Genomic DNA, 24,178 nt, shown 5'->3' with positions numbered 1-24,178 from the left:
TCCTTGTGGGAATGCAGCATTGAGTGACATGTCCTATCTGTGTTTCTAATACTACTTCATGTTAGATGCAACAGAAGTAACATGGTTGCATCCTCTTCATGGCCTACCTGTGGGTGAATTTGTTATTGAGAAAAGCTGCACTTTTTCTTCCTCCATTTCATTACAGAAATTTAGACATTTTTAAAGTTTATTTATTAGTGTCATAAGTAAGCTTACATTAACACTGCAATGAAGTTACTGTGAAAATCCCCTAGTCTCTGGCAGAACCACATCTGGGCATAATTGCCAGCTGAATTATTTTCGCGTGGACAAACATTGGCTTGGACATTTAAAGCGCACTTTTAGAATTAATAATCAGAAATAACCAAACAACTGGTGTAACAGTGACTACATTTCAAAAATACTTTTCAAAAAAAAATTGATGGGATATGGGTGTCACTGGCTAGGCCAGCATTTATTGCCTATCCCTAATTGTCCTCTAGAAGCTGCCTCTAGAAGCTGCCTTTTTGACCTGCAGTCCATGTGGTGTAGGTAAACCCACTACTGTGAGGGAGGGAGCTCCAGGATTTTGACCAGTGACGAAATGGCGATAAGTCATAGGATGGATCAAAGTGTTTGCAGCCAGAGTTTGTGAAAGCCATCAGTACAATGCAAGTTCCTCTAACCAAATATTTCTAATCTCATTTTTTTAAAACAAAATCTTAATTAAAATTTGTTTATAGCTTAAGTTTGATGCCATGTTTTCACTTTGCACAACTGTAGCGTGAAAGCAGTCTAACTCTGTTGTATGAATCTGCATTGATTGCAGAGATTGCTTCTGTAGGTTTCCCTGTAAAGTTCTTGGAAAATACATTTTATAATAAATCTGTATTTTGAAAAATGCAAAGGAAGGATAGTTCTCAAAGATTCAGCCCAACGTTGTGCTAGGGGTTATCTTTGATCACGAGGGTCGTCCTGGAATAATTGGTTTTGGCAGATGTTGCGTATTGTAAATCAAAGCATCTCTTTGTAATTTGCCACATAATTACGTGGTGATTATGCCACTGCCTCTAAAGCAGCCAGCATAATCAAGGACCTTACGCACCCCAGACATTCTCTCTTCCACCTTCTTCCGTCAGGGGAAAAAAGATATAAAAGTGTGAGGTCATGTATCAACTGACTCAAGAACAGCTTCTTCTCTGCTGCCATCAGATTTTTGAATGGACCTACCTCACAGTAAGGTGATCTTTCTCTACACCCTAGCTTTGACTGTAACACCACGTTCTGCACTTCCTCGTTTCCTTCTCCATGAATGGTATGCTTTGTCTGATTAGCATGAGAGAAACAATACTTTTCATTGTACACCAATACATGTGATAAGTCAAATTAAAAGACGTCATCAGGCATTTGGGAGATTTTCCCCCTCTTCCATCCTGAACTGCAAGCAAGCAACACCAATCGAATAAAGCTCCACTAACTGGCTAAGTAACCCACTGTGCGGCAACCTTTTCATCCTTTTATTTTTGCTGTACAAGTGAGCTGACCACTTAAATATACATCAGCAGAAGGAAGTAAAGCCTTGACGTCCAGCCAAACCTAGTAATGTGTGATTAAACTAGTCATGTGTCAGAACCATTCGAGCCTCCTGAGAACTCCTTTGGTTCGGTGTGTGGTATTCCTCTGAGAAAAGCTATAAGCCCCTGCAGTAAAAGGGACAGTAGGAATGTGGATACAGAATTGGCTGAGTAATAGTAAACTGCGAGTAATGGTTAATAGATATTTATCGGGCTGGAGGAAGATTTGTTGAGGAGTTTCCCAGGGGTCAGTATTGGGATCCTTGCTTTTCCTGGTGTAATACTAGTGATTTAAAGTTTATTGATTAGTGTCACAAGTAGGCTTACATTAACACTGCAATGAAGTTACTGTGAAAAACCCCCTAGTCGCCACACTCCGGTGCCTGTTCGGGTACATTGAAGGAAAATTTAGCATGGCCAATGCATCCTAACCAGCACGCCTTTCGGACTGTGGGAGGAAACCGGAGCACCACGCAGACACGATGAGAATGTACAGGCTCCACACAGACAGTGACCCAAGGCCGGGAATCGAACCCGGGTCCCTGACGCTGAGAGGCAGCAGTGCTAACCACTGTGCCACCGTCCCCCTCCACATCTTGCTTTGTGGGAGATAATTTCAAAGTTTGCGGATGATACAAATCTTGGAGGCATTGCAAACTGTGAGGAGGGTGTAGAACTTCAAAAGGACATAGATAAGTTGGTAGGGTGGGCAGGTAGGTGGCAAATGAAGTTCCATTTGGAGAAATGTGAGGTGATGCATTTTGGTCAGAAGAACAATACAACATAAGGGGTACATTCAAATTATGCAGGAACAGCGAGACATGGGTGTTGTGTGTGTGTGTGCATGAGTCATTAAAGGTAGCAGGACAGGTGGAGAGAGCAGCTAATACAACATACAGAATCTTAGGCTTCATTAGTAGCAGCATAGAATGCAAGAGCAAGGACGTTGTGCTGAACTTGTACAAGATATGAGTAATACTTCAGCTATTGGTTAGCTAATGGGAAGCAGACAGCAGGGGTTGGTTGATCATTTTGGGTTGACGAGCTGTAACTGGTGGCGAGCCACTGGGATCAGTGCCAGGCCCGCAAGGATTTACGATTAATATCAGTAATTTGGATGAAGGGACGCAATGTATGGATGCTAAATTTGCTCATGATACAAGGTTAGCTAGGACAGTAAATTGTAAAGCGGACGTAAGAGATTGGGATTTTTGGCAAACGGGAAGGTCAGAAGGGAGGGTGCAGTGGCACAGTGGTTAGCACTGCTACCTCACAACGCCAGGGACCCGGGTCCAATTCCCAGCTTGGGTCACTGTCTGTGTGGAGTCTGCGCATTCTCCCCGTGTCTGTGTGGATTTCCTCCAGGTGCTCCGGTTTCCTCCCACAGTCTGAAAGACGTGCTGGTTAGGGTGCATTGACTCGAACAGGCGCCAGAGTGTGGCGACTGGGGGAATTTCACAGAAACTTCATTGCAATATTAATGTAAGCCTGCCTTGTGACTAATAAATAAACTACTTTATTGTGTACAGTTCTTGGTGTCACACTTCAGGAAGGATGTGAATACTTTGGAGAGAGTGCAGAAGAAGTTGGCAAGAATGCTTCCTGGGATGAGGAACTTCAGTTATGAGTATAGATTGGAGAAGCTGAAACTGTTCTCCTTGGAGAGAAGGCAAAGAGGAGATTATTTAGAGATATTCAAAATCATGAGGGGGCAGAGATTTCAAGTGATTTGTAAAAGAAGCAAATGTGGTGTGAGAATTCTTTTTTACACAGCGAATGGTTCAGGTTAGGAATGCACTGTCTGGATGCATGGTGGAGGCAGGTTCAATTGAGGCATTCAAGGGAGCATTAGATGATTATTTGAATAGAAACAATGTGCAGCGGAATGGCACTAAGTCATGATGCTTGTTTGGAGAACTGGCGCAGACATGATGGGCCGAATGGTCGTCTCCTGCACCGTAACAATCCTGTGCAATGCTGTAAGATTTTTTATTTTTATTAAAGCCCTTGCATGAATGCAAGTTGTCCTTTCCCTCGTTCCCTTTCCTTTCCCTCTGTAATATCGGCTGTCTCTGCTTGTCCATGTCTCTGTCAGCTGCAGACCTGATTGCTGTAATGTTGGCCTCTCCTGAACTTTAGTAGTTGAAAGTGATTGTTTCTTTGTTTTTCTGTCTACAAGACTTCAAGGCTAAACGTTCTTGTTTTCCTGTTATTCAGGAAGCTTCGTTGACATGAGGCGGTTCTGTTGGGATAGATTGTCAGATTTCCAGTGCTTAGTGCTTTCCAGTTTACCGCTTCCTATGCTCAGCCCAGCGTCCCCTCCCATGCGGAGTACTTAAGTGAGGAGCATTAAACCTCATGTAGCACAATTGCACTTGCTTTCGGCGGGGCTGCAGGTCTGAAACTTTCACACTACTTCTATTGAGGAGTGTGGAGAAAAGAATGATCAAAGGTCAGCATGTACTGCATTCTATACATTGAAAGCACCTCTCTATGTCCCTGGAAGAAACTTTCTTTATTTCTCGTAAGCATTGTTTCCTTACGTGTTGATGAGTTTTGTTTGATTTGACCAGTTTCTTCTTCGCTGCACGGAAAAATCTTCTAATCTGACGAATGCTGTATAAAAATGTTATTTAAAGCAATGAATAGCAAACTCCTGCTCCTGCTAATTTCTATCATAGTTGGGAGTCACTGACTAGACATTTCCAACTCTATCGTGATTCAAGAGGAAATTGGAAAAGTGTTTTAATACCAGGAAGAAAATTGTATCATTCATCGTTGTTGATGCTTTGCACTATTGGCCACAGTTTTTGGGATGATTATGATTGAACTTGACTCAATGGGTGGAATTTTACCAGCACGTCCTCCTGAGGTTCGTATGATCCCACCCAAGACCAACAGAGAATGCTGTTCTCCGAGCCTCGCCCACCCGCTGGAATCGGGGCGGGCGTGCTGGTAAAATTCCAGCCAATGAGTGCATCCTTCATTGTGTGTTCTGGTGCATCAGGATTTAAATATGTTTAGACGTGCCTGCAATTGGTGGCCAAGCCTTCAGCGACCTTGGCCCTAAGCTCTGGAATTTCCTACTGAAAAATTTCCTTCTCTCTAACTTCCCTTCCTCCTTTTAAGGCCCTCCTTAAAGCTACCAATGACGCAGCTTTGACCATTCGCCCTATTATTGACTTGGTGTCAAATTTTCCTTTATAACACTTTTTGTGGAGCTCCTTGGGAAGTTATTTTCCATTAAAGCTGGTATCTAAATACAAGTTCTTGCTTTTGGGTTGATTGTAGGCAGCAAACGTGAATTTAGTTGGACATAGCTTTAATCAAGGCAGACTTTTGCGCTGCTAATTTGAGCAAGGTTGCTGCTTCCTTCAGTCGTCTCTCGTATGGATTGTGACTGCATTTTATTTCTAAAATTGGGCTGATGTATCTTACTCTTCAAAATAAATTCAACTCCTTGTCTGCACCTTGGTTTGCATCATAAATTCAAGCCTCAAATATCTCTGTTGCAGCTTTTCTTCTTAAATATATCACCGTGCTGTTGCTGCTTTATGACACCTACATTCTCTTTCTTTGCAGATCATTGGACTCACGATATGTTTGGAAAGAAATGGGACCCAGCAGGTAAATCAAAATAATTAATACTTCGCTTCATAACTGGCAACTGCTGGATAAGTACTTTGGATGGAATTTTGCAATGCCCTAGTGTTAAGTCATTGCTCTTGGTCCTTTTTTTTTGCACTATTCTGTTGCAGAACTTTAATAGCACAATATTTCATTACTCAGACATTATATTGTCAATCTTGCTTCCCTTATGAATCTGACAGGGTGCTGTGCAGTATCTAATCGTGGATAATTACTTGACATAAATCATAGTAAAGGATACCAAGGTATCCGAGGGCAATAATTCACCTATACCTCTCAACTGGTAAAAATGTTATGGCATCGTTGCTAACTAAATTAATTGAACATACAACAGCCTGATGAAGAATATGAGGGTTCGCAATGTGGAGGAGAGTTGATAATGCACGGTGGCGCAGTGGGGTTAGTATTGCTGTCTCACAGTACCAGGGACCGGGATTCAATTCCGTACTAGGTGACTGTCTGTGTGGAGTTTGCATGTTCACCCCATGTCTACGTGGTTTCCTCCGGGTGCTCTGGTTTCCTCCCACTCCAAAGATCTGCAAGTTAGGTGGATTGGCCATTATAAATTATCCCATTAATGTCTCAAGATGTGTAGGTTAGGGGATTAATGAGGTAAATACATGAGGTTACAGGGATAGGGCGGGGGTGGGATGCTCTGTTGGAGAGATGGTGCAGACTCGATGGACCGAATGGCCTCCATCTGCACTGTAGGTATTCTATGATGATGAAAAGATGTGTTCTGAAAAAGGAGATAATTATTTCAAGGTGAGGAAGCTATTTTGATTTGATTTATTATGGTCACGTGTTAGTACACAGTGAAAAGTATCGTTTCTTGCATGTTATACAGACAAAGCATTATAGAGGAGGAAAGGAGAGAGTGCAGAATGTAGTGTTGCAGTCATAGCTAGGGTGTAGAGAAAGATCAACTTAATGCGAGGTCGGTCCATTCAAAAGTCTGACGGCAGCAGGGAAGAAGCTGTTCTTGAGTCGATTGGTACGTGATCTCAGACTTTTGTATCTTTTTCCTGACTGAAGAGGGTGGAAGAGAGAATGTTCGGGGTGCGTGGGGTCCTTGTTTATGCTGGCCGCTTTGCCGAGGCAGAGTGTAGACAGAGTCAATGGATGGGAGGCTGATTTGAGTGATGGATTGGGTTACATTCACGACCCTTTGTGGTAATTTGACACCAAACCACACAGCAATTTTTGGGGCAGTCAACTAGGTAGAGGTTTAATCGAGGAGTTAAGTTTTGAGAGAGAGTAGTGGAGGGATTTAAGGAAGAGGGATTGAAGATAATTAGCAAAGGAGCTAGAGAAATGAGGAGAATTGTTGAAAGGCAGCAGATTTTGATGATCTGGAATACACTGAACATGGTGGGAAAAGCCAATCGATTCAGCAATAGCTTTCGAAAGAGAAATCCGATAAATACTTGCACTTGTAAGGCTGCAGGGAAAGAGCAGAGGGAGTGGGCCAAATTGGATAGCTCTTCCAAAAGAGCTGATGGGCTGAATGGCCTCCTCTTATGTTGTAAGATGTAATGATTCAACAGCCTCATGCTTTCTTTCCAGCCCCTCTTTCAGAGGTTTCAGAGACTATCCTTTCAGGTTTGATTTAATTCTGCATTTTGTTTCGAACCAAACCCTTCAAGAGTGAAATTAGGAAACACTTATTTTTAAATCTGAGATTGCTAGCCAAGGCATTAGGAATGTGGAGCCATGGCTGGGAGTTAAGATACAGGTCAACCGTTATCTCATTGAATAACGGAACAGGCTTGAGGAGCTGAATACTCCTGTCCCCGAGTTCCAATGGTTTCCCTGTTGCTGCTTCATGCAGTGTAGACCTCTGATGGACAATTCTTTCCATCCATTAAGTAATCAATTCCTATGTCATTACCTAATCATTATGCTTCCAAATACATCCTGCGAGGCAGAGGGACTCACCCCCCACCCCCCCACCCCCCCACCCCGATCGCGACCCTCTTGCAGGTAAAGTTGGGCGGGCAGCCCATTAATTCGATTTAAATGCATGCAAATGCATTTAAATTGCTGTTGCACCTGTTTCGGGTGCGGTTTGGATCGTGATCATTTTCAGGCCTTGGTAAAGTGGGCATCTGCGCAGGCACGGATCGCGCTAAGTGCCTCATGCCCGACTTTACCAAGTAAACAGGTGGGACTCACTTGACCATACCAGAGAGAGAGAGCAAGAGAGTCAGCACCTCGCCTGATGGTACCTCCGAGAGACAGTTGGCACTTCGCCTGACCCTACGCTAGAGAGAGGCAAAAACTAAGCACCTCACCTGACCATACCCCAGGGGAGGGAGAGAAAACTTAGCTCGCCTGACTTTGTAACCAAAAGTAAAAATCAGTACCGTACTTGATCATACCTGATCATGGGCGACACGGTGGTTAGCACTGCTGCCTCACGGGTTCGATTCCCGGCTTGGGTCACTGTCTGTGTGGAGTTTGCACATTCTCCCCGTGTCTGTGTGGGTTTCCTCCGGGTGCTCCGGTTTCCTCCCACACTGCAAAGATGTATGGGTTAGGTGGATTGGCCGTGCTGAATTGACCCGAATGTCTGAGGGGTTAGCAGGGTACATGAGGGTTATGGGGATAGGGTCTGGGTGGGATTGTGTCAGTACAGACTCGATGGGTCAAATGGCCTCCTGTGCTGTAGAGATTCTAATTCTAGTCTACCCCAGAGAGTTTGCCGTCTGCTTTTTTAAAATCTTGCAGTTAGCAAACCACACCATGAAACAACATTTGAGTTTTTTTGTGAATCCCATCCCACTAAAAAAGATTTCATTTATTTTACTTGCCTCTGTCTCAATCAAAAACAGCACGAAACTCCAGCATCACCCAAAAAATAAAAACCCACTAACAGGCACGCCCGTTCCTGTAATATTTTATTGTAGCATTAATGTTCGAGTGTACTGAATGATATAATTTTTGATCCATTTGATAAAAGCCACTTGGAATAAAGTGGATAGGACCTAACCAGCAGATCCATCCATTAAGCTGACCAATTATAACAATATAGACAAACCGAAACTGTCACAGATTGTCGATTCGTGGTTTGTCCCAGAAAAAGCAATTGCGCAGTTACCATGTTATGGCACCAGATGGTGCTCTAATTCAACACCACAGCATAGAAATCATAGAATCCGACAGTGCAAAAGGAGGCCATTTGGCCCATCGAGTCTGGCCTGACTCAGCATTCCACCCAGACCCTATCCTCATTACCCCACTAATCCCCCTAACCTACACATCCTGGGGGCAATTTTAACATGGCCAATCAACCTAACCCGCACATCTTTGGACTGTGGAAAGAAACCGGAGCACCCGGAGGAAACCCATGCAGAGAACATGTCAGAAAAACCCATCTGGTTCACTAATGTCCTTTAGGAAAGGAAATCTGCCTTACCTGGTCTGGCCTATATGTGACTCCAGAGCCACAGCAATGTGGTTGACTCTCAACTGCCCTCGGGCAAATAGGGATGGGCAATAAATGCTGCCAGCTGGCGATGCCCATGTACAAACAAAGAAAAGTCACCCAAGGCTGGAATTGAACCCGGGTCCCTGACACTCTGAGGCAGTGGATCAGTAATAGGGAAAATGTTAGAATCTATTATTAAGCATGTGATGAATGGACCCTTGGTAATAATGACCTAATTGGGTATAGTCATCATGGATTAATGAATAGGCAATCATGTTTGGCAAAACTGTTGGTGCTTTTTGAGGCTGTTACTCGTATAATTGATCAAGAACATGGCAGGTGGGATATAATGTGTAAGGTTATCCACTTTGGTAAGAGGAACAGATGTGTGGAGCTTTTCTTAAATACTAAAAAGGACTTGAGTGTCCTGGTCAATAAATCACTGAAGATTAACATGCAGATAAAGCAAGCAATTAGGAAGGCTAATGGTATTTTGGCCTTTGTTGCAAGAGGGTTTGAGTACAGGAGCAGTGAACTCTTGCTTCAGTCGTGTAGAATGTTAGTTAGACTGCACCTGGCCTCACCTGTGTGCAGTTTTGGTCCCCTTACCTTAGGAAGGATATTATTGCCTTGGTGGAAGTGCAACATAGGTTCACCAGACTTGTTCCTGGGATGGCAGGATTGCCCTATGAAGAAAGTTGGGTGAAACTGGACCTGTATTCTTCGAGTTTAAAAGAATGAGAGGTGATCTCATTGAAACTGGCAAAATATTTAAAGGAGTAGGCAGGGTAGACGCAGGTAAGATGTTCCCCTGGTTGGGGAGTCAGGGGACACAATTTCACAATAAGGGAGAAACCACTTAGGACCGAGATGAGGAGAAATTTCTTTACACAGAGGGTTGTGAATCTTTGGAATTCTCTACCCGAGAGGACTGTGATGAGTATGTTTAAAGTAGAGATTGACAGATCTCTAAATGCCAATGACATAAAGGGATATGGGGACAGTGTGTGAAAAAGACATTGAAGTGGCTAATCAGCCGTGATTACATTGAATGATGGCACAGGCCAGATGGCTGAATCGCCTACTCCTGCTCTCGTGTTCCTGCATAGAAGGAAAGTCTCTCTCAGATCTGTCCAAAAGGTTTGTTCTTTCAATGCACCCCCCCACCCCCCATCTCTTCTCTCTCCTTTTTCTCTCTCTCTCTCCTCTTCTCCCCACCCCCCCAAATTCAACTCTCCACTGCTCTCCATTTTGAGGGGGATTGGTGATGATGGTGGTGATTTTAATCTGAGGATCACCACACCTCGGGTGAGGAGCAAGGTTGAGAAGGCGGGGCCTTCGTGAATAACCTCAGCTGGTACGGGAATTGAACCGACGCTGTTGACGTCCCTCTGCATCCCCGTTAATCAAGGTTCTTGATTGACAAGGGGATCAGGGGTTATGAGGAAAAGGCAGGAGAATGGGGATGAGAAAAATACCAGCCATGATTGAATGGCAGAGCAGACTCGATGGGCGGAGTGACCTAATTCTGCCTATGTCTTGTGGTCTTATGCACCATGAAGCAGCCAACTGAACTAACCAAGGGAACTGGCAAATAGGTATGCATGAATATGGACCTCTCCTGATCCAGAAAATCTCCAAGATACCTGGGAGGAATGCATGATGAAGCGTTGGAAGGTTATGTTTCCCAGAGATCTGTCCATTCTTTCCAGACTGACCCATCACTGAATAGTTCCCACTAGGACTCATCAGTCCTTCTGCACATGGGTGTCCATTTTGGAATTGTCCATGCGCACCTAACCTGTTGCAGCTGCATGTGCCTAGATTCTAGAGAGGAAACTCAAAGTGGGGACTGCTGAAGCATGTTGCGTTGCCGAGCCTCAAGCTGCTTTACTTGATATGTCTGAAACTGGAAATGTAAGGAAACTCTTCCTGCTGGCCTTGCCAAGAGCCTGTGGCTTGAAACCTGTTGAGTCTTGAACCTGTGTGGGCCTCTGGCATTGCTTGTTGTATCAATCTTAGTATCTTTTGGGCTTTGTTTTTTTTCAGCTGATCTTAATAGTAATTTTGTTGTTGATTCCCTCTTCAATTTCATTAATAATCTGTAGTAGTGTTTCTAGAAGTTTGTTTTTGTGCTTTTACATGTGGATTAATTGCTGCTTGAATCATAGTTGCTGTGAGTTAACCTTTTAATCGTAACTGATATTATTTGGCAGCACGGTAGCACAGTTAGCACCGCTGCCTCACGATGCCAGGGACCCGGGTTCAATACCAGTGTCGGGTCACTGTCTGTGTGGAGTCTGCATGTTGTCCCCGTGTCTGCGTGGGTTTCCTCCGGGTGCTCTGGTTTCCTCCCACAGTCCAAAGATGTGTGGGTTAGGCTGATTGGCTGTGCTAAATTGACGCTAGTGTCAGGGGATTAGCAAGATAAATATGTGGGGTTATGGGAATAGGGCCTGGGTGGGATTGTGGTCAGTATAGTCTCGATGGGCTGAATGACCTCCTTCTGTACTGTGGACATTCTATGATTCCATGATACAGCTGACGAGCTTTTTGCTTGGTGATTTGTAGAACTGCTCGTGAGTCAGTTGGAATAGAAGAATAGAATCCTGACAGTACAAATGGAGGCCATTCAGCCCATCGAGTCTGCACTGACCACAATCCCACCCAGGCCCTATCCCCGTAATCCCCATATTTACTATGTTAATCCCCTAACGGGGTTAATTTAGCATGGCCAATGCACCTAACCTGCACGTCTTTGGACTGTGGGTGGAAACCAGAGCACTCGGAGGAAACCCACGCAGACACGGTGAGAACGTGCAGACTCCACACAGACAGTGACCTGAGACTGGTATTGAACTCGGGTTGCTGGCGCTGTTAGGCAGCAGTACTGACCACCGTGCCGCCCCATGGAAAAGGGGCGGCACAGTGGCACCTAATAATAATAGTTGTACTATTGATGTCGGGCTAGATTTTGTGTTCATGTGTCTGCAGTGAGACTGTAATCCATAACCATCTGACTCAGACATACAGTATTAGGGTTTCTTTAAAAAAAATAAGAGCTAGAAATTCCACAAGGCTTTTTGTGACTGCCATGGATGGATCACAGGAGCGATATCGATAACCTTCTGTATTTCAGGTCTCATGACCAAGGGTGCCTTTGCATCACTCTAATCCTGTCTTTTGTATTCAAAGACGAGGCCCGTCAGTGCTGACCCAGCTGCTGATTCGATATTTTGAGGTCCGATATTGAGATCAGTCCACTGTGTCCAAAAATGCTTATTAACTTCCCCTCGCAGATTGGCAATCCATTTGTATCAGAGTCTTACTTTCCATGCCACAGTCTTAAAGTAAATCCACGATTGAAGTTGTTGGGACAAAGATGGATGGTGGTGGAGTCAAAATGGAGATGGTTGAATTCTGGAGGTGGACTACTCGCTGCCTAACCCTGATTAAAGTGAAGTTTATTTATTAGTCACAAGTAGGCTTACATTAACACTGCAATGAAGTTACTGTGAAAATCCCCTAGTCACCACACTCTGGTGCTGGTTCAGGTTCACTGAGGGAGAATTTAGCATGGCCAATGCACCTAACCAGCACGTCTTTCGACTGTGGGAGGAAACAGGAGTACCCGGAGGAAACCCACACAGACACGGGGAGAACGTGCAAACTCCGCACAGTGACCCAAGCCAGGATATGCCAGGGTCCCTGGCGCTGTGAGGCAGCAGTGCTAACCACTGTGTCACCGTGCCGCCCCATAATAGAAAGAATTATCAAACAATTTTTCAATCACAGGCATTCCCAAAATACTGCGGATGCTGGAATCTGAAACAAAAACAGAAAATGCTGGAAAATCTCAGCAGGTCGGACGGCATCTGTGGAGAGAGAGAGAGAATAGAGCCAATGTTTCAAGTAAGGATGACCCGTTGTCAGATCTTGCTGCACCGGTGGTGGTCATGCCTTCAGTTTCTCCCCCCTCGCCCCTCTCCCCAGCTCTGCTGAAGACCTGGTAAATTTAGGAGCAAGTGATTATGAGTCACTCCCTTCAGAAGAATAGAAAAATGGATAAGAAATTGCCATAGGTTGGTGTGTGAATTCTCTTGTGTTGTATGCTGCTTGCTTATTCCTGGAATGCCCCTTGGAGATCAACGCAGTGAAGAGAAAGCTTGAGATATAATTACTGCTAATTCTCCCAGCTTCTGCTCAGTAAATGTACAGTGGTGAGTGAGTCGATTGCTAGTAATGCTGCAATTATAATGCTGGTGATGATTTAAGTCTAATTGCTAGTTAAGTTATGCAAGAAGGCAGAGGACAGCTTCCTATTTACATTCCTTTCTTACTCCAGTTGAGTTAACAAGCCATTTACAAGGTGAAAACAAACCTGTATTTGTGAAGAAGGTTTTGTGGTGCTTTTTAACATCAATGACACTTCATAAGATACTTGAAGCAAGACGCACATAACACAAGGGGCACCTAATTGTATTCTGCTGTACTTGGAATAAATTTTATGCATCCATGTACTTACACAGTCAGCTACTTTCTGTAAAATGCTCTCCACTCAATTCCGCTCTTTCTGTCAACGCTGGCTACTGTTCAATCCATTAGAACAAAGATGTAATCAGCTCCTGAGAACCCCTCAAACTAAATATAATTAAGGAATAAATATATTGTGCTTCGTTTACTTGTGAATTGGGAAGATATGAACGTTGTTCAAGGTCGGGAGATTTAATTTGTTTATAATCGGTTTTTTCCTCCTTTTGAAACGGTGTTTGAAGACGCCTCGTGTTCTGGGGTGGATGGTCCTTTTAAATACGAGGAGTAATGCTGAGCTACTTGTGTGAAAATTCCTTCATTCTTTCTAAAAGTCGATCAGCAGCCAGAAATTTACAAACAGCTGACAATCTACAAGTTTCCTTTAGTAGCCACCATTAACCTGCAATCAATCTGTTAGGATCTCTTTAGACCACAACAAGGTGTAAAGCAGGCCTGCCCAACCATTGAGGGTGAGTGTCTGGCTCACACCCAGTCTGTGTTTGCTCACCCTCACTGAGAGTGGGTGAGAGAATGTGTTGGAGTGAGGGTGACTGAGAATGCTGAGAGATCTATCTCTTGCTCGCTCTCCTCCCCAAGCCCATAGTACCCCTGGATCCCCACAGGCTCTCTCTCTCTCTCTCTCTCCCTCTCTTTTTCGCTCCCGCTCAGTGCCCCCCTCGCAGCTCCCCTCACAGCCTGCCCTCCCTCTGTCCCCCTCTGGGCTCTGCAGCCCCTTTCTTCCTTGCCCCCACAGCATATTTACCTACTCTGGTGTTTCCCCTTGTCCAATCACCAGCAAACACAAGAGAGGACTAGACTGTGTTTGGAGGAGCATCCCTTTGCAAAGATCTCCAGCTTCACTGATCTGTCTTACTGGCATTTTGAACAGTGGTTCCAAGTGTCATGTAGAATGGTGTTGGGGTCACAATCTGGCCTGCGCGCAGCCGGTTGGATGAGTCTGGTCTATAGTCTGCAAGGATTGGCCAAGTTAGGAGCTAAAAGTCGCAACCAGATTGTGACCCCCAAAGTGAACTGCGAGGTATATAAAATCAGTGGCTGCTAATAATACCTGTTCTCTGCAATGGTAGCACTGTTACCACTCAGTCAGTGTAATCAGGATTGCTTGGGTGTATATTTGCATGGGACTATCTGGTTGCTCAAGTGATGCAAAACTGCACTTTAGGCCTACTTTGGCTTCAGACCTCCACTTACTAATGAACAGAGCAAAATGGCATTTTGTAAATACGTCTATTTGCCACAGCAGAGCCAGTGTGTGGATGAACCATTCCAGTTTCTCATTCTTACTGTACTTTTAATCGAGCCTTCAGTATTGGAGTATCTTGAGGTCACTTCTGACTTTGCTGATTTGTGTGAGTACCTTCCTTTCTGATCATGAGTTTATTCCTTATTTGTGATAACCTCCTAACTGATAGTTTTATATCAGTTTCTGAAAGTGCGAGCTGCTGGAATATTAACGTGTTTTCCATGTGGTGGGAAATAATATCGATCCCTCCTCCCCCTTTGGCCATTGTATTGTTAATCTCAGGTAGCTTGGAATTAGTGATAAGGGAATGAAGTTTGTTGTCTGACTTTACGCTCCCCACTGATTAACCAAGGAAATGATAACACACACTGGTAGTTATTGTCGCTGCAGAGTTGAAGGGCCGAATTTCTGCACTGTACAACCCCAGGGTTGGATGTTGCTTGCACAGTCTACCAACATAGAGGCATTAGAAGTGTGAAAAATCTGAGATTGCTTTAATGGTAGTAGAGGATTTAATCTGTGAGGCCAGACATCATCTTTCTACTTCTGGTGGGTGGCTGAGAATTCAAATGCAGAAGTAACAGTACTGATGCTGTCTTTTGTTTAAAATTTAAAATGAAGTTAAATTTGGTGAAATTAAACCCGACAGAGTTTTGGGCCTGAACCACCTGATTCCTAGTCCACTGGACTAACTTCCTCTTCTTGCTTGCTCTCTCAAATTTGAGTCGGCCTCTCTTTAGTCATCTACATCATTGTTTGTCTTTGTAATTCTCATTTTTTAGCTTCGTTCCCCGCAGTTATACTAGCTATTGCCAATTCATTATTAAAGATGTTTGTCTTTTTTTTCCCCGCAGTGAAACTCTCCAAACTTGTCAAATTCCTATCTTTGTACACCACCCATTTCCCTTTCCATCAGCGCCTGTGCTTTCAGCTGCCTAAGCTCTGAAGTTGTCATCCTAAGCCACTCTGCTTCCCTTAACCTGTCTCTCGCTTCTAAATTACCTCTTCAATCAAGTATTTAGTCATCTGTCCTCGTAGCTCTTTACTTAGCCAGGTGTAGAAGTTGGTTTAATCATGCGGATCACCTTTTGAACTTCTTACTACATTAAAGATGCTATACAAATACAAGTTGTTTTATGTTTGTGGATCTGTCCAGGCTCTCTCAATTCCAATGTTTGCGAGTACTTGGTACCTTTCACTGTAGCTTAATTCAATGACAGCAGTCCAAAATGTTTGCCTCAACTGCCCCAACCTTCTTGAAAGCGTTCACCGTCAACATATGCTCAGGGTGATGATACAGAAAAACTTCATGTGTGAATTACTTTTAGAAATGAGGTGTCGCACTGTTGTGCGATGTTGTTTGAGACTTTGAAAACGGTCAGTTGAAAGTTTGAAGAGTTTTTGGCTTTAGTGAAGATGAGGCGAGTAAGTGCAGTTGCAATTATCTGTTATTTGCAATTAACTGCTTGACTAGACAAAATCAAACTGCATCCTTGGGTTTATTTTCCTTGAGTTTTGTACCTAAGAACTTTGTGTTCTTTTGGCGAATTGAGTGTAGTGTTGGAAAACGTGAGCTGAGCCACTTTGGCAGGAAGAACGGAAAAGCAGCATATTATTTAAATAGCAAGAGATTGCAAAACTCTGCGGCACGGGGATTTGGGTGTCCTGGTACATGAAAGGTTGGTATTCAGATACAGCAAGTGATTAGGAAGGCAAATAGAATGCTGCCATTTATTACAAGGGGAATGAAATGTAAAAGTAGGGATGTTTTGCTGCAGTTGTACAGGGTATTGGTAAGGCCACATCTGGTGTACTGTGTACAGCTTTGGTCCTCCTCTTTAAGAAAGGATATAAATGCATTAAAGGCAGTTCAGAGAGGATTCAGCTGATTGATACCTGGGATTGGGGTATTATCTTGTGAAGAAAGGTTGGGGCAGGCTGCACCTGTAACCATTGGAGTTCAAACGAATGAGATCTTATTATAAGAAAGTGATCTTATTATACAATACAAGATTCTAAGGGACTTGATAGGGTAAATGCTGATGGGATGTTGTGGGAAAGGTTAGAACTAGGAGACACAATTTAAAAGTAAGGGGTCTCCCGTTTAAACTGGAGATGAGGGAGAATTTTTTGAGGATTGAGCCTTTGGAGCTCTGTTCCCCAGAGAGCATTGGAGGCAAGGTCATTGAATATTTGTAAGGCGGAAGTAGATAACCTCTTGACTAAAAAGGGGGTGAAAGGCAATCAGGGTGACATGGTGGCCAAGAGGTTAGCACTGCTACCTCACAGCGCCAGGGACCCGGGTACAATTTTGGCCCTGGGTCGATGTGAAGTTTGCACATTTTCCCATTGTCTGTGTGGGGTTCCTCCCACAGTCCAAAGATGTGTAGGCATGGTGGATTGGCCATGAAAAATGTGCAGGGTTACAGGAATAAGGCGGAGGGGGGATCTGGGTAAGATGCTCTTTTGGAGAATAGGTGCTGACTTGATGGGCCAAATAGCCTCCTCCTGCATTGTAGGGATTGTATGGGTGGGCAGGGGAATGTCACCGTCAAATCAGCCATGATCTTAGAGAATGGGAAAGAAGGCTCAAAGGGGCCGAATGGCCTACTGGTCCAAATTCTTATATATTAATTGATTGCATGCTACCTGACTCCTGTGCACATGGCTGGTGCTTGTGTTCCTCAAATCTGTTTCTTGTTAATGTGTAAAGAAACAGACTTGTTTCAATGAACTGTCAGTAAGTATGTACCAGATAGTTAAACAATACCAGATAGTATTATTCAATTGATGATTCATTCAAGGACAAATATATCCAGCAGAGGGCATTAAAGCACCTCTCATTAGGCACTGTTTCCGATAAGGTATTGCAATGCTGTATTGAGCAGAATTCTGAACAAGTCCATTCTCACTTCATAGAATAGAATTATCATAGAATCCTACAGTGTAAAAGGAGGCCATTTGGCCTATCAAGTCTGCGCTGACCACAATCCCATCCAGGCCCTATCCCATAACCTCATGTATTTACCTTAGCTAGTCTCCCTGACACTAAGGGGCAATTTACCATTGCCAATGCACCCTAACCTGCACATCTTTGGACTATGGGAGGAAACCGGAGCACCTGGAAGAAACCCATGCAGACACGGGGAGAACGTACAGACTCCGCACAGACAATGACCCAAGCTGGGAATCGAACCTGGGTCTCTGGCGCTGTGACACAACAGTGCTAACCACTGTGTCACCGTGCCACCCTAAATTTAGACAACACTGAGCATATTTGAACTGGAGTTGGGTTTTGTCTTAGTCCTGACTTGGACTCAAATTGGATTCAAATTTCAATATCTGAATGTCAATATCAAGAATTTCCCTCTGCTTTAGTTGGAACAGAATGTTACTGGTGACATTGAACTTATTGTAATAATTTTATATCGCCAAGAAGATCTGGATTAATTAGGCAAATGACCAAGACATAGTAGATGGATTTAGTCTAGGTAAATAAAAGGCAATCTGTATTGGAACAAAGATCAGCAAATTACTGTAGATGCTGAAAGATGTCAGCAAATGTGGGAAGTGAAAAGGATTTGTTAAAATTATTGAAAATTTGTGTTCTGGCCAGAGCAAGGCTCTTCAAATATTGGAAATCTTCTAAAAAGCAGTTGCCTGTAAGTTGGAATAATACTTCATGCAATTTTGAATATACACTAGGAAGTGCTCGGGAATGCTGAGGGTGATTCCAGTTCTTAAATTATGAGGCAAGTCTGTTGTGCTGCGCTGGAGAGGAAAGCATTAGTCATTCAGGTCTTGCAAAGGCCAAACAAGACAAATAGATGATGTAGAGCGAAACAAGTGTGAGTAAGCTATCTGACATGATCGTGAGTTCAGAACAAGTAGACAAAATTAACCAGTGGATGTATGGACCAGATTCTGAACAAAAGTAATTAATGTCGATTAAACTGAATAAATATAATGGGATGATTAGAAGCTAGAGGGGAGACAACTAGTGGTTAGTGAGAAGACAGAATATGCCATGAGGATGAATGGCTTTCGGGCTGTATGGCGAAGGGAAGAACCCTTAGAAAGTGGTGAATAGCAAAGATTGGGGGACGCAAAAATATTTGGCAACATGTGCTTGGTGCCTTGCAGACTTTTTATGTAGAAACTAAGGTCATTTGAAGTCCAATCTAGGATCCATTACACCTAGTCTCTTAAAGAAGTGAACTTCAAAAGTTGTGACTAACTTGTTTGTTTTTCATGTTACCTTTAATGTATGGAATGTAGAATTAGTTTATTTATTAATGTCACAAGTAGGCTTACATTAACACTGCAATGCAGTTATTGTGAAAATCCCCTAGTCGCCACACTCTGGCGCCTGTTCGGGTACACTGAGGGAGAATTTAGCACGGTCACTGCATCTAACCAGAGTTAGAATGTAACCAATTGGATCTGTTGTAGCGTCACCAATGGTAACAAGCTCTAAGTGTCAGCTGACCCAGTAAACTGTGTAACCAATGACAAAATGATGTGATGATCAGCTGACTCAGTATAAATAAGAGAAAATGCTGGAAAATCTCAGCAGATCTGGCAGCATCTGAAAGGAGAGAAAAGAGCTGACGTTCCGAGTCCAGATGACCCTTTGTTAAAAGCTTTCGAGTCCAGATGACCCAGCTTTGACAAAGAGTCCTCTGGACTCGAAACGTCAGCTCTTTTCTCTCACAGATGCTGCCAGACCTGCTGAGATTTTCCAGTATTTCTTCTTTTGGTTTCAGATTCCAGCATCCGTAGTAATTTGCTTTTATCCAGTATAAATAAGAACCTGTTGGGAACTGTTGGGGAGCTTAGAATGGCTCAGGGTGAGGCCTCAAGTGTTGGAGTAATGAAGTTACTTTATTGAACCTTTTTCTTCATCTGTTGGAGTAAGTTTTGTTTCATTTTATTGCCTGAAACTGAGGAGTACCTTCTGCTGGATGAACAACCAGCACGTCTTTTAGACTGTGGGAGGAAACCGGAGCACCCAGAGGAAACCCACAGTGAGGACATGCAGACTCCGCAGAGATAGTGACCCAAGCTGGGATTTGAACCCAGGCCAGGTCCCTGGCGCTGTGAGGCAGCAGTGCTAACCACTGTGCCACCGTGCCTTATGTGTATGATCTCTTTCTGAACCAATAATATCTTCTACTACAATGGTTTCTGTTTATGAAGTGTCTTTGCTGTAGCCACACGTTCTTAAACATCTAAATGTGCAAGGCAGAATCAATACAGCACTGCAGAAGGGAAGGATAGATGAATAGGGGTGGCCAAGGAGATGGGTTTCAAGTGGGGTGCAGAGGCAAGAAGGTTTAGGGAGGACAGGGAACCGAGGTGGTTGTCAGTAGTGAGGTGGAAAAGTGTGAGGGTGTATAAGAATCGGAGAAATCGGGATTGAGGGAGTTGAAGGTCTAGAGGAAATTGCAGAGATGGAGAGAAGTGAGGTAAATGAGGATTTAAGCACCAGGAATGTGGCACAAGCTTCTATATTAAAGTTATTGAAAATTAGAGTTATATTGTCAAAGCTAGGCTTATTAAAATATTGCAATACTTCTATTCCAATATCACATTAAATCTGAAGATGTTGAGCTAAACAGGCCCCTGATAACCTTGTGCTCCAATTATTGTTTCATTCCCCTGTGCTAAAATCTGACTTTGATTTGTCAACATGGAACAAGCATCAGAGTTAGGGAATCCTGTCACTCATACCTAGAGTATTTTTTGTTGTTGTCTGTATACTTTGGCTCTGCTAATACCAAAGCAGAGTATTGCCGTGCTGGAGATTGAAAATAAAAGAAACGAAATGGTGGAAATGCTCAGCAGGCCTGGCAGCCTCTGTGGAGAGCTAATCGGTGAAAACGTTTCAGGTCACCGACCTTTCGTCAGACTCGGTTAACTTGTTTTCCCAAAGAAACTGCCAGATATGCTCAGTAATTCCAGCATGTTCTGATCTTATCAGATTAAGACGAGCATAACTAAGGATAACTTGTCAGATTCTAGATTCATATCATTGTTGGTCATGAAAGGGGGAGATGTTAATTGCCGGAGTGCAAAAATGCACTGATTTGAAATATGTACTAGGTGGTGACTTGAAAGGTTTTGGACGTCCCAGAACTTGATTGCTGTCCAGCAGCAGAGTATTGATGCTGTTGTTGAGTGACCAAACCCAGGGATTTTAGAATGCCGAGTGTCTTGTTTTGGGGGAGACAAAAAATTTGCAATGGGAGAAGAACGTCGAGGGAATAGGAACTCGTGAACCGGATTTTGCAGTCGATGGTGAAGGAACACCTCCCACCATTCTCTATGCTGACAGCTGTTGGTAGGGTTTTTACAGGCACTTTCTGTCATCGGACATTTGATCCAGAGTTGTCAGGGTAAGTTTACATGAGCAGGGCAAGAAACGGCAAGATTCTTCAACCAGTCAGATTAAATAATATTCACTGAGTCATGCAGAGTTTAAATCAGCCAATATGAACCTGCTTTTATCAATTAATTTAAATCATACAGAAAGATGGGAGAAGAGATTAAGACACCGCATGAGATAAAAGTATTTTATCTCGTGCGGTGTCCTAATCTTATTTTTAAAAAGAATATCTCCAAAACTGATTTAATTCTGAAGGAATGAATCATAGAATCCCGACAGTGCAGAAGGGACCAGTTGGCCCGTTGAGTCTGCACCAACTCTCTGACGGAACATCTTACTGAGGCCCTCTTCCTCTCCCTATTCCCGTAACCCCATACATTTACTATGGCTAATCCATCTTACCGAGACATCTTGGGACACTTGAGTGGCAATTTAGCACAGCCAAACCACCTAACCACGTCGTTCGGAGTGTGGGAGGAAACCAGAGCACCCAGAGGAAACCCACGCAGACACGGGGAGAATGTGCAGTCTCCGCACAGACATTCACCCAAGGTGGTAATTGAACCCGGGTCCCTGGCATTGTGAGGCAGCAGTGTTGACCACCTTGCCTCCGTGCTGCCATATTTGACTCCATATTTATACACTTTCAGGAGCAGAGGAATTGACAATTACTGACGAAAAATTCACTGAACACCTGAATGAATGTATTAGCCTGATAACTTTTTCTGCCACCTTTCACAAGCAACAAGTATGCTATTCAGAACTTCATGTCATTACGTTTAGAATCTATCAGCAAGGTACTGTTGTTTGATTTTTTGGTTTGATTTTTTATTGTCACATGCATTAGTATACAGTGAAAAGTATTGTTTCTTGCGCGCTATACAGACAAAGCATACTGTTCATAGAGAAGGAAAGGAGAGGGTGCAGAATGTAGTGTTACACTCATAGCTAGGGTGTAGAAAAAGATCAATTTAGTGCGAGGTAGGTCCATTCAAAAGTCTGACGGCAGCAGGGAAGAAGCTGTTCTTGAGGCAATTGGTGCGTGATCTCAGACTTTTGTATCTTTTTCCTGATGGGAAGGTGGAAGAGAGAATGTCTGGGGTGTGTGGGGTCCTTAATTATGCTGGCTGCTTTGCCGAGGCAGCGGGAAGTGTAGACAGAGTCAGTGGGTGGGAGGCTGGTTTAGGTGATGGATTGGGCTACATTCACGACCTTTTGTAGTTTCTTACGGTGTTGGGCAGAGCAGGAGCCATACCAAACTGTGATACAACCAGAAAGAATGTTTTCTACTGTATATCTGTAAAGGTTGGTGAGAGTCTTGGTGGACATGCCAAATTTCCTTAGTCTTCTGAGAAAGTAGAAGGGTTGGTGAGCTTTAGTGTCAGCATGGGGGGACCAGGGCCGGTTGTTGGTGATCTGGATACTTAAAAACTTGAAGCTCTCGACCATTTCTACTTCGTCCCCATTGATGCAGACGGGCACAGTTGTGGAGGAACAGGATAATTCCACTGTTCAGAAATGTTTGCATTTCCCTATATGTGTACTGTGGAGGTTGCTGTCCAATTTACTCCCTAATAATTGAGTGGTGTTAGCCTTGTTTGTAACACAATGTCCAGACCAGGGTGTTTGTAAATTTGATGAAGTGAAAGAATGTAGCTTACACTGACAGCTGAAAAGGTTGGTGGCCTGACCATTCTGGGATAAAAATGATAATCCTGAGCTGCTGCTCAGCGATCCAAGAGCGATGCCATTGGATTGGCACTTTATCAAAGGTGGGGTGTGTTGAAATCTGTCACGAGGTGAACTGGGGTGAAATTGGCATGGCATGATGTGATGGAACGGATCTCAGCCACACATGCGTGTGCACACACATGGCATCTAAACCAGAATCCATAACTTAATATTTGAGATGTGCCTGTACCACTGACATGCTTCAGTTACAGGACTGTTCACTCAAACACAATTCCTGTTAATTTGTGGTAATTCTTTTGTGTTGCACTTCTGCACATTCCAGGAGCAAGGACGCTGCAATTTGTTTTGATCACTGTCTGGGGCTGATTCTCAAGAGCATTATTCGTGGAATAAATTATTGTGCAACGATTCAACTAATGCACTGTTTTCAGGTTCTGCAGTTTATGGCATACAAATTCAAGCAATTAAAGAACGCTCTTTACTTGTACTGTCAGGCTTTTCATGGCAAGTGCCTTTGAATAAAACAACATTAGAGTGTTTGTTATGTCACTGTGTTTAATATTATTTGACCTGTCTGAGTGGTTTGCTTTAAAAGCGAAGCTTTCCTTAGGAAATACAGTATTTTAATTTGGGTGAATGCTAATGACTATTATCAGCAGCCAACTATGACAGCCCCTGCAGCTGGGGTCATGCAGCAGGTTTTGTTTTCTTCGTGTCTGCTGCGGTTGGTGTTCTTTGTGAAATTCTTAATATCCAGGAATGGAAGTGGGAAGATGCTGTAATGGAAGCTAAATCCCCCGATTAGTTTTACATAGTTTTAAGGTTGGGGAAATAAGAAACATTCAGCTTCTTGAAAAAGGTGGAGCACGTTTTTAAAATTCGAAGGCTGGCTGTTTCAGGGTGATCTCATTTCATAGAATCCCTACAGTGGCAAAAGGGGCCTACACCAACCACAATCCCACCCAGGCCCTATCCCCGTAACCCCACATATTTTCCCTGTTAGTTAAAGGGACAATTTAGCATGGCCAATTAACCTAGTCTGCAAATCTTTTTGGAGTGTGGGAGGAATCCGGAGCGCCCGGAGGAAACTCACGCAGACACGGGGAGAATGTACAAACTCCACACAGACAGACACCTGAGGCTGGAATTGAACCCGGGTTCCTGGCGCTGTGAGGCAGCAGTGCTAGCCACTGTGCCACCGTGCCGCCCCAAGATACCAGGGTGTATTTCTTCACACACAGGGTAGCGGAAACCTGAAAAATTCTCCCTGAAAAGATTTTCGACACAGGAGATCAATCCACAAATTCAAGACTGAGAATCTTACAACAGCAAAATCCTGCTGGATGTTATAGGCGTCAAGCTGATGGCTGCCATTGTGGGTAAAATTTTGGTCTCTGCTGCCTGGCGCAATCATTGGTGCTCACATTGCAAGATAGCCAAAAGATGGTGGATGAAGTGGAGGAGAAGATCCTGCCAGCCGAGAGGGCAGTTTCCTCAGTGGAAATCCTGCTATGTGGGATGTTGGACATCCTCGTTAATTTGGGGAATGGAGTGCCGTGCACCTGATCTCCCGAGATCTGGATTTTTGAGGACTGGCTGCCATGCTTTCTTAATCCCGGTTTCAGAATCATAAAATCACAGAGTGCAGAAGAAGCCTTTCGGCCCATTGA

At 43.7% G+C, this 24,178-nt stretch overlaps 1 protein-coding gene across 4 annotated transcripts in view; it reads left to right on the top strand.

Annotated features, from left to right (window-relative positions):
- The window catches only part of LOC144503906 (double-stranded RNA-specific editase 1-like), a 273,175-nt gene that overhangs the window by 82,057 nt on the left and 166,940 nt on the right, over window positions 1-24,178 (top strand). For all 4 annotated transcript variants that reach the window (XM_078228969.1, XM_078228967.1, XM_078228968.1 and 1 more), the window contains exon 2: window positions 5,136-5,180. In XM_078228969.1, coding sequence (XP_078085095.1) covers window positions 5,136-5,180 — 45 coding nt within the window. The remainder of the gene's footprint in view (window positions 1-5,135; window positions 5,181-24,178) is intronic.

The sequence above is a fragment of the Mustelus asterias genome, chromosome 14, assembly GCF_964213995.1.
Source record: "Mustelus asterias chromosome 14, sMusAst1.hap1.1, whole genome shotgun sequence".
Classification (NCBI taxonomy): Eukaryota; Metazoa; Chordata; class Chondrichthyes; order Carcharhiniformes; family Triakidae; genus Mustelus; species Mustelus asterias.
This window is presented reverse-complemented; position numbering and strand designations above follow the sequence as displayed.